This window comes from Mesoplodon bidens (genome assembly GCF_964165515.1).
Source record: "Mesoplodon bidens genome assembly, chromosome: 3".
NCBI classification, from domain to species: domain Eukaryota; kingdom Metazoa; phylum Chordata; class Mammalia; order Artiodactyla; family Ziphiidae; genus Mesoplodon; species Mesoplodon bidens.
Genome location: NC_138178.1, coordinates 102,652,338 through 102,662,816, shown reverse-complemented (window position 1 = coordinate 102,662,816; position 10,479 = coordinate 102,652,338). Strand labels below are relative to the sequence as shown.

The 10,479-nt window shown below is 44.1% G+C and overlaps 1 protein-coding gene across 1 annotated transcript; it reads left to right on the top strand.

The window, feature by feature from the left end:
• Positions 1 to 224: 224 nt before the first annotated feature.
• On the top strand, positions 225 to 9,936 carry RNASE11 (ribonuclease A family member 11 (inactive); the record flags this gene model as incomplete). The annotated part of the gene is given in 6 exon segments (XM_081228269.1): positions 225 to 447; positions 1,075 to 1,324; positions 9,366 to 9,399; positions 9,401 to 9,613; positions 9,617 to 9,670; positions 9,673 to 9,936. Coding segments are annotated over 6 exon segments (1,038 nt in total).
• Positions 9,937 to 10,479: the final 543 nt, after the last annotated feature.

The window sequence follows — 10,479 nt, the reverse complement described above, 5'->3', positions numbered from 1 at the left end:
CCGGGAGAGTCGGGGTTCTCTCGGGCCTCGGGCGGGCTCTCCACGGAGGGCGCCACACGGCGAGAGCTTTCGCTACTTGAGATGCTGAGTCTGGGATCCTGCGAAGAGAAGGCGCCTGGATCTTCCCAGAGGAAACGCGGAAGCTCACCGGGCGGTGAGTTCCATAGCATGTAAGGCAGGGCCAGAGACGTCCCAGCCTGGCCGAGCCCAGGAACAGGTCAGTAATGTGCCGAAGCCAGAAGAAGCCTCCGGACCTGGGCCCAGCTCTCCGCCCGACAGCGGGCAGAGGGGTCGGTACCCGTCAGGGAGACTCCCTGTTGGGAACGCGGGTCCTCTCCCCTCCCCAGTGCCACGGGTTTACCCCTCAGCCTGTGACTGTCCCTGATGAGATTGCCTGCCATCACTCCCGCAGCATCTTTGGCCCACTCGGAAGCGAAAATATGCAGCGCAATTATTGTTGATCCTGAATCTTTTTTCCTAAAAAAGATGTGTGGCACTGCATTCGGGAATTTAGACGAGAGCGTGCAGTGATTTGTTCCTCCACTAGGTGTCATCCATGCACACAGTTGGTAAAAGAAGAATTTACAACCATGGACGTGGTGAAAAGTTTCTGTACTAAAGTTTAGAGATCAAGAAGTGATTCGTGTGGCTCGTTGGTCTAGGGGTATGATTCTCGCTTAGGGTGCGAGAGGTCCCGGGTTCAAATCCCGGACGAGCCCTACTTTTCCTAGCCAGCGGTCTTGGTCTTTACCTTACCTCCCACAAAGCCTCTGATGTATTGATGTGATGTTAAACACCATCACATTAAGCAAGCACCCTATGTAGCTACTTTTACAGTATGAACACCAGTTTATACTCCACTATTGTAGATTTATATGTATCTTTAGACCAATGCTCCTTGTATTATTAATTCACGAGGATAAATGACAGATGTTATTAGGTATATTTCATACAGTATTTCTTCTATGAAATCATTATTTCTAAAATCAACCATCATTTCTGTCTTGTAGTTTTTTTGTTATTAGCCAGGAATTGTTCCTTCAGGACTTATGGAGGTGTATTTTATATTAACAGCTTCGCATAACCCTCAATTTTCCTCCACTGTAAGCCTGGGGGCCCACTGGGTGCTGGGACCTCCGCAGGTCAGCAAGTGCGACGACGTGTCTCGTCAAAGAAAGCCTGGACTCCCTCCCTCGGTCAAGCCTAACATTCCAGGGCCCTTGGGTGTGTGCGTCGGGGTGTGGGAGTCGCCGGTAGCGCAGCACCCTGGGAGTGAACGTCTCAACAGGGATGCTCAAGCCTGCCTGCAGATTAGGCTTAACCTGTAAAACGATTTAACCATTCACTGCGGTGTCCAACACCGAACCAATTACATTGGAGTCTTTGAGGATGGGGTCCCCACATGGTTATGCCCTTCACCCCTACTCTCTCCCTACCTGCTGGGTATGCAGTGTTCACATCCTCTTATTTCAGTCTGATGTGCCCTGACTCACCTGATGAACAAGACCTAGAAACCACAGGTACATTTCACCTCACTCTTAATTATTCTCCCGAGTATTTAACTTCTAGTACCTCTTCAGACATGTGGAAGAACTGTGAAACAAATAATCTTGGAATCATCTTTTAGTGCTTCCTCTTATAACCTACGGTCAGTCCTGTAACAAATGATGTTGGCTGTACCTTTAGAATATTTCCAGAGCCCAAACACTTCTCACCACCTCCTCCACCACCTTTGTAATCCAAGGCACCACGACCTCTCCCCTGTACTATTGCAGTAGCCCCTTAGCAAGCCTCCCTGGTTGGCCCTGGTGTCTATTCTCAACATAGCATAGATGTAACCAAGTAGGACCCTATGGGACCTTCCCGGGACAGGCCTTCCCCCATATCCTCTGCTTTAGCTCTCTCTGAAGTAGCTAGGTAACAGCAGTATTTGATGCACATTTCCAGAGTTGTTTCCAGAGTTGTTTTACAGATGTGAAAACCCCCCACCAAATGGAAGATGTTAACTACTTGATGAGCATGAGCACACAGCCCCAGGCCTCCTGGAGCCTAAGGACTGATAATGTTAACCCCTGTGACACAGCTCTGTTTCGTCACCATCAGCCAATCAGAGAACTGTGCATGAGTTGATCACATACCCTGTGACCACCCTCCCTCACATGGCTTTCAAAAATCTGTTTCCGTGGGCTTCCCTGCTGGCGCAGTGGTTGAGAGTCCGCTTGCCAATGCAAAGGACACGGGTTCCACCGGGGGAAGATCCCAGCTGTCGCGGAGTGGCTGGGCTCGTGAACCGTGGCCGCTGAGCCTGCGCGCCCGGAGCCTGTGCTCCGCAACGGGAGAGGCCACAACAGTAAGAGGCCCAAATACCGAAAAAAAAAAAAAAAAAAAAATCTTTTGCTGAAACCCTTCAGGGAACTCGGATTTTTCAGAGCAAGAGCCAGCCGGCTCCTTGCGTGGCCCTGCAATAAACCTTACTCTTGCTCCAAACTCTGACATTTCAGTTTGTCTGGCCTCACTGTGCATTGAGCACATGAACTTCTGCTAACATAGAGAATGATCCTATTAACGCCTAGGACAGAGCTGATCATTGCTCTGCTTAAAATCCTTTGATGCATCTCCATTTCATTTCGTATAATATTAAAACTCCTTGCCATGGCTTTAAAAATCTCTACATGACTTTGTCATTTCTTGGACTCCCCTCACTTTTTTGACCTCATCTCCTACTGTCTCTCCCTTTGTCAGCTGTCTTCCCACTACATTAGCCTCTAGTACTCCTCGGAAATTCCCACCTCAGTAACTTTGCACATGCTCTTCTCTCTGCTTTGAATCTTATCCACTTCATATCTGCATGGCTCTGACCACTGTGCATGAAATAGCACCCCTTTGCTCTCTACTCTCCTTTCTCTACTTTAATTTTCTTCTTTGCACGTACCACCACCTGACTTTTGCTGCTGCTCCTGCTGTTGTTGAATTCTCCCTCCCCAACCGCTAGAATGGGAGCTCTGCAAGAACAGGGCATCGTTGTTGTTGTTGCTGTTTTTACTGCCAAAGCCTCCTGTTCAGAGGCTGGAACAGTTCTTAGTACCTAATAAATACTCAATAAATATTTGTTTAATGAATTGTGTGAATTGTTTTTTTTTACTTATTTATTTATTTATTGCCACAGAGCAGAGTCCTAACCACTGGAAGCCAGGGAATTCTCTGTGTGAACTGTTTTAAATCAAAAAGGAATCCCGGATCCTGGACACTGAGGGGAATAAGGAGCATGGAGGTACTGGGGACTTGAATAGAGGGCTCTTGCAGTGTGGGTTATCCACTGTGTGTGCCACCCTCTGGGAAAGGCTGAGGGAGGGCCATGCCTGAAATTTATTCTCTAGCAGCTCTCCTTCTCAGCCACAGTATGGACCTGTAAATGCTTTACAGAAGGGTTGAAAAGTTCTCCCAACTGGACATAAAGAAAGGCACAAAGTAGGTTCTCGCAGCTGTAAATTGCGCATCAGCACCATTGACTTCTGTTGCAAACTTTCTCCAGGCAGAGATGCTGAAGTACAGGGCTGCTTCAGGCTTCCATGGCTTTGGGCAAATTCTGAACCAGATAGTGTTTTGAGGTCACTCTGTAGGGTTGCATTTAGCCATTCTGTAAGAGTATGTAAAACAAGTGACGTAACAAGATGAGGAACAAAAGTCCATAAAAGGGAGACTGCAGAGGAGAGGAAAAAGAAGGTTAGGGAAGGAGGTGTAAAACCCAGCAGGACTTCATCAACTTCACTTGACCAGGTTTTGTGATGAGGGATCACTCTAAGTATGAGTCTTAAGGAGACATTGCTCACATGTGGGGAGAATGTGGGGAGAATGCCGGCAGGAGTATATGAAACAGGGGGTCACAAAGTATGTATGAATAGGCAGTGTCTCTGCTGCTCTCAGGAGCTATGACCGCAAGTTGAAATCTGCCCCCTTGTGGACAAACTAAATATTACCACGGGTCTTCCCTTTAAGGTCTTGCAGATTAAAAATTAATTCCTAGGGACCCCATTACTTTTTGCTGATCCTTCCATGTGCATTATAGGCAGGTGGAACTTATAGGGGAGAGAGCTGTGTTATTGTCCAGGGAGATGGTGTTCATGGGATTAAGCTGAACTACTTATTAAAGTAGATGGCATCCCATGGCTATAGAGGGAAAGCAGAAAACAGAGCTAGCATCCACCAGCAAAACTATTGAGTTGCTCTTTAACAGCTGAAGGTGAGAGTTAAGAGTGACAATCACAGATTTAAAGTCTTCAAGTAGAAGTGAATCAACATTTTTCTTTCCTTTTATTGATCTTTCTGATCTTAGGTCCATATGATGCTACAGGGTCCCACCAAAAGTATCAAAAAGGATTGTTAAGTTTTGCAAAGGATAGCTTTTTGATACTATTGTTAAAGAACAAAATCTAATTCTTTTAGGACATTTACTCATGGATTCTTCCATTCAATCAGTATTTTTTTTTTTTTTTTTTTTTTTTTTGCAGTACGCGGGCCTCTCACTGTTGTGGCCTTTCCCGTTGTGGAGCACAGGCTCCAGACGCGCAGGCTCAGCGGCCATGGCTCACGGGCCCAGCCGCTCCGCGGCATGTGGGATCTTCGCGGACCGGGACATGAACCCGTGTCCCCTGCCTCGGCAGGCGGACTCTCAACCACTGCGCCACCAGGGAAGCCCTAAAGAGTATTTTTTGAGCAAACATTTGTTGAACATTTGTTGTATTCCAGGCACTATGCTTGGAGCAGAGATTACTTCAGGGAACCAGACATGGTTTCTGCCCTCATGAAACAATCAAATAATTTTTCAAAAACCAAGAAATACAGTTAATTTATTATGCTAGTGATAAGGGCCACAAAGGAAAAGTACAGAGTGTGACACAAGCAAAGCACAAACCCCTGGGGTTTCTGGGAAGGCTTGTCTAAGGAAAGGAGGCACACACAGGATTTAAGCAGGTAGAATGGGGAGGGGTGAATGGAATAAGGAACACAATGAGGAAACTAGGTGTTAAAACCTTGAGTTGGGGGGCCTCCCTGGTGGCGCAGTGGTTGAGAGTCCGCCTGCCGATGCAGGGGATACGGGTTCGTGCCCCGGTCTGGGAGGATCCCATATGCCGCGGAGCGGCTGGGCCCGTGAGCCATGGCCTCTGGGCCTGCGCGTCCGGAGCCTGTGCTCCGCAACGGGAGAGGCCACAACAGTGAGAGGCCCGCATACCGCAAAAAAGAAAAAAAAAAAAAAAAAAAAACCTTGAGTTGGGAGGAAGCCTGATGAGTTCAGGAAACTGAAAAGGGGAGTGTAAGGAGATAGAGAGAGAGAGGAAGGGTGGCGTGGGTGAGGCTCCCTTGCAAGGCCTGATAGGCAGCGGTAAGGACTGTGGTCATTACTTTAAGACTTATGGAAAAAAAAAAGACTTATGAAAAGCCATTGACACCGTTTAGGTGGGTGTGTGGGTGGAGAGCACAGGCACAGAACTAGATTTGTGTTTTACAAAGATTACTGTGATATAGTAGGGTTTGCACAAAAAGCCATGGGACCCCCATTTCAGCTTTCTAATAAGCAAGCACAGAGCCCTGAATCAGGGAAGGTTACGACCGAATGTGTGTTATCCACTCTAAAATTGTTCTCTGTTTTTATCTCGTGCATTCCACCAACTCTGCCAGCTCCCAGAGCCACTTCAAAGGAGGTCAGTGAGGCCCGTGGAGTTAAGGTCAGGGTCACAGAGCTAGTTAGTGGCAAAGCCAGTATGAAGATAGGAACCTCGCTTTCATGACTCCCAGGCCACTGCTCATTTTCCTCTAGCTGGAGACTTCTCTCAACCACTGCGCCACCAGGGACGCCCTGGACTGTTTTTTTAGTTCCTCCTCATTCAGCTATGGGCAGAGGATCTTTAGAGTGAGAGGGCAAAGGAAGAGAAGGAAGTGAAAGAGAGGTTCCTAAGTCTGGGGATTTGATTAAGTTCTGTTCCTATCAGTTTCCTCATCTGTATAGTGAGGAGCTTGAACTAGATAATCTTTGAGATTCTTTCCTCGTCTATTACTCCACAATTCTATTTCTTAGGGAGTCTAGAAACTGGCCTCGTTGGAGTTGCCAGGGATTGGGAGATTAGTACTGGGGGGTGGTAAAAAAAAAAGGGGGGGAGTAATTGGCAAGTAAGGGCCAGATTATAAGACCACGAATTCTGAGCTATGACATTTTAATCCTGTAAGTGATAGCCAGAAACTCATACAGTGAGCTGGAGCAGACACGGGCAATGCACAAGATTTAGAGGGCCCTTTCTGTTCTTATATTTTCAGTTGAGAGACTTCAACTTTTGCATTATTTATTTGTACTTAATTTAAGGTCAGATCAACCTAGGCTAGTTGTTAACTCTGTCATTAGTAAACATCAAGTTCTAACAGATTGATTAGATTTATGGAGGGAAAAGGGTGGCAATCATGTGTAAAGGACACTTTGCAACATTGTAAGTAGAGGCTTACCTCTCTGGGTGGCCCTTTTGCAGCTGAGTTCTATTACTCATTTCTCTGTGGAAATCCCATTGTCATTGTTGTCTTCATGAAAGTGTGTATGTCACCAAGGAAGCAGAGCCCCCAGCACCTGAATAGATGCTGAGCAGGAAACAGCTGGTCCCCATCATATGACACATTGGGTCCTGGTAGCAGCATCATTTCTTGGGCAAAAGTAGCTGAAATGTGTTCTTTAGGCGGTGTTTCTATGTTCTGAATTCTGATTCCGTTTCCTATCCCTCTCCCTAGGCTTAACTGTCCTTTCTTTCCTTCTCAGTGCTTTTTCTTCCCTTCTTCCCCTAACCTCCCTTTCTAATTAAAAAAAAAATCTTGCAGATAAATGCATTCCTATTAAAGTGTAAGTAACTAAGGATATCAGATGGAATCTATCCTCAGAGTATTTTCATTCAATAAGGATCAAATCACAATTCAAATAAATTGTGACATTTTAGACATTTGTAGTTTGCAAGGGGTGGGGTTATATATTTTAAATGAGCACCAGCAAGCCCAATCAGACCCAGGTGGCTGTGAATTCTGCCCACTTAAAATGTTTTAGAAAAACTGGGAATTTCTGTACTGCTCTTATTCTTGTTTATTTTTCTCCTTTGTTGTCTCTCTGTTTTCCTATTATCACCTCACTATTGATGCGGTGGTAGAGGATGTTTAGGAAGCAATCAAAATCCTTCTTCCCTCTTCCCTTCAACCTGCACCAAGTCCATGCTCAAGGCACACACATGAACACATCCACTGAATTTTTAATAATCTATCAATAATCAATCAACCCAATTAATAAGGCTTATATATTTTTGGTACCAGGTCTTTGCTCTAATTTCACATGCAAGACATTTTAAAATCAAGTACAATAAAAAAAAACAAGTCCATATGTACTAATGTCAAATGAGTGGTATAAGAAGTGAGTGATAGAAACTTCAGAGAAGTGAGAAATGGATTTGGTAGACGTAAGCAGGGAGAAAGAGAGTCAAAGAAAGAATGGGATCTGAATTGGGCTTTGAAGGACTTCAAGAGGCAGAAAAGAGTAGGCATTCAAGAAAGGAGCCACAGTGGAGAGACAGAATAGTGTGTATTCACAGAAGAGTGGGTCACACTGATTTGACTGGAGCAGGTTTGTGTACCAAAATAATGGGAGATCAAACTTGAGAGGCAGGTTGATATTAGATCATGTAGAATTTTGACTAAGTGGCCTCAGGAGATTAGATTACCTCATTTAGACAATAAGGAATATCTCAAGTTTCCTAAAATAATGTCATTGCAAGTGGTATTTTTAGAAAAGTAGTGTATTGAAGCAATTGGAGGGGTAAGGAGTGGTGACTAGGAGGTATGTGTGATAATACAGGAGATACCAGCATAAGGGAAGGAGGCTCTTAGAGGTAGGAGAGAATAAAGAGAAAAATAAGGAGATCTTTCTAGAGCAAGAGTAAATATTATTACCCTAAATAGCCATTCTTTCTGGGATTCTCATTATGAATTTTCCAGCACTGGCCTCAAGTAAAGGACTTTCTATACTAGTAAAGCCATGTTATATTGTTGACAAATATTGTTGAGAAACTAGTGTATATACAGGTCAGTGTTTCTACACAATGAAAAGAAGCAGAGACTATGTTCCAGGCTCAAGGAATTTGCAACCTTAATAAGAGGGAGAAAAGACTAACATGTATCAACTAACTTCAAAAATCAAAAAAGAACATATCAATTCAAGTACAATATTATCTATGCTGTGGGGTTTCAAAAAACCAACAACAAAAAAATCACTCTGGGTTAAAGTATAAATAGACAGGGAGGATTTCACAGGAGAGGAAGCAATGGTGCCGCTCTACTGGGATTCTGAGAGCCAAATGGATACTGCATTCAGCTCTCCAAACACTGATTCCAATCTCCTCCTCCTGTCTCATACAATTCTGCCTCCCCCTTCTTCCCCTCCTTCGTTTGTTGGACCCAATAAGAGAAACGCCCAGGAAACAAATACAGTGTCACTTCTTGCCTTGCAACAAGCTGGAATCTTTCTCCTCAGGATCAACTTGCCAAAGGAAACTGGTAATGAAAGAAATTCCATGACTGAGAATTGGTGGGAAAAGAAATGAGAGATAGGGAAAATAACATTGTGGTTTTTTTCAAGTGGCTGCCATGTGCCAGGTACTGTGTGAGGCTGGAGGAGATACAGGAATAGTGAGGAATGTGTTGGGTGAGATTATTGTGACCCACTGTGGAGATTACAGACCCTACCAGTGAGATTATAGACAAGGGGAAAAGGAAGAGAAATGACTACTTGGTTCTGGGCACTTTAAACATATTATCTTGTATAATTCTAACATTTTCTTTTCTTTTTTTCTTCACAAGGGGAAACTGAAGTTAGTTAAATGAGGTGGAATAAATTGTTTATTAGTGGATAAACTAGGATTTGAAGTTTGGGTCTTCAGACTCCACTGCTGATTGTCTTCTCCATATGTCATACTTCCATTAACAGATGTGGGAGTCTTAACTTACATGTAGGGGTCAACACTGGGAATGTCATAAGGAAAAGAGAGCTATCCCTTTAATATTTTCCTCATTTTTATCTTTTAATTTTGACTGCAGAAGGGGACTTCCCTTCCAGTGACTAAGACTCTGTGTTCCCAATGCAGGGGGCCTGGGTTTGATCCCTGGTTAGGGAACTAGATACCTCATGCATGCTGCAACTAAGAGTCCGCATGCCACAACTAAAAGATCCGCATGCTGTAACTAAAAGATCCGTGTGCTACAACTAAGATCCCCCATGCCACAACTAAGACCCGGCACAGCGAAATAAATAAATTAATTAAATATTAAAAAAAAATTTTTTTTGACTGCAGAAGAGTTTACCCTAGATCTGAGATGGAGACCTTCCTTCCCTCTGCTGCTACTTGGCTTGGGTTTGGTTTTTGCAGGAGTTTTGGAAAGCATAATGGAGATAATTAAAGAAGAATTTTTAGGGGAAGCGATGCAATATTACATGGCAAAAAGTGACCAGGAAAAACAGACCACTGAGGTATTAATACATTTGACTCTGTTAGATAAAAATACCAGCCTCAGCATGTCCAAAGATATTACGTCTTCCTCATAACTGACATTCAGAAGATTACATTACAGCTTCCCCTCCAAAAGCAGTCCAGGTGATAGAAAAAATACTGCAATTACATGACAGTGTGGAGAAAAATTTCAGAAGCTAATGAGCCATTCACGCTGAGCAATAACTTCATCCATGCCTCCATGGAAGTTGTCGACGGGGTCCCCAAGGCCCCCAGATGCAAGTGTGGACAGAATCCTGGCATAAGCTGCTCTGAGAGCCCAGAACTGGGGACCACTACATGCCAGTTCACTATGGGCAAACAATTCCCCAGTTGCCAATACCACAGTGTTACCTCATTAAAGAAAGAATTCTGATGAGCTTGTTAGTTAGTGGCTCTAACTTGTAAATCCCACAGGACTTTGAGACTAGAGTCTATCTAAAGAAGGACATACTTATTCTCATTACTGGTTATTGCTTTCTATTATCTACATCTACCCTTTCAGCACTATAGGAAACTCTTGATTATTTATACTAACTGGACAAAATGAAAAATTCAAAATTGTGAATAATTCAATTAAAATGTATAACCAATCCTGGAGTGCAGATACTTTCTCCCTTTCTCTCTCCTACACACACACACATGCACACACAAGCTTTCTCTGAACCAAACTGAATTCCAACCTAGCTCAGCTATAAAGCCAAGAAGCAGAGTTTACCCAACTTGACAGAATTAAGGAGAGAAGGCCCCAAACCAATACAGATAATTGAAAGGTAATTGTACTGCCACTGAGATTATTCAGAGAAATAGTGAATGACATAGGGGATATTACCATCATTGCTTCTCTTCAAAGAAGTATGTACATTGATGCATGCACACAAATGTGAGCACCCACCTATGCAGCCATGGGATCTGCCTG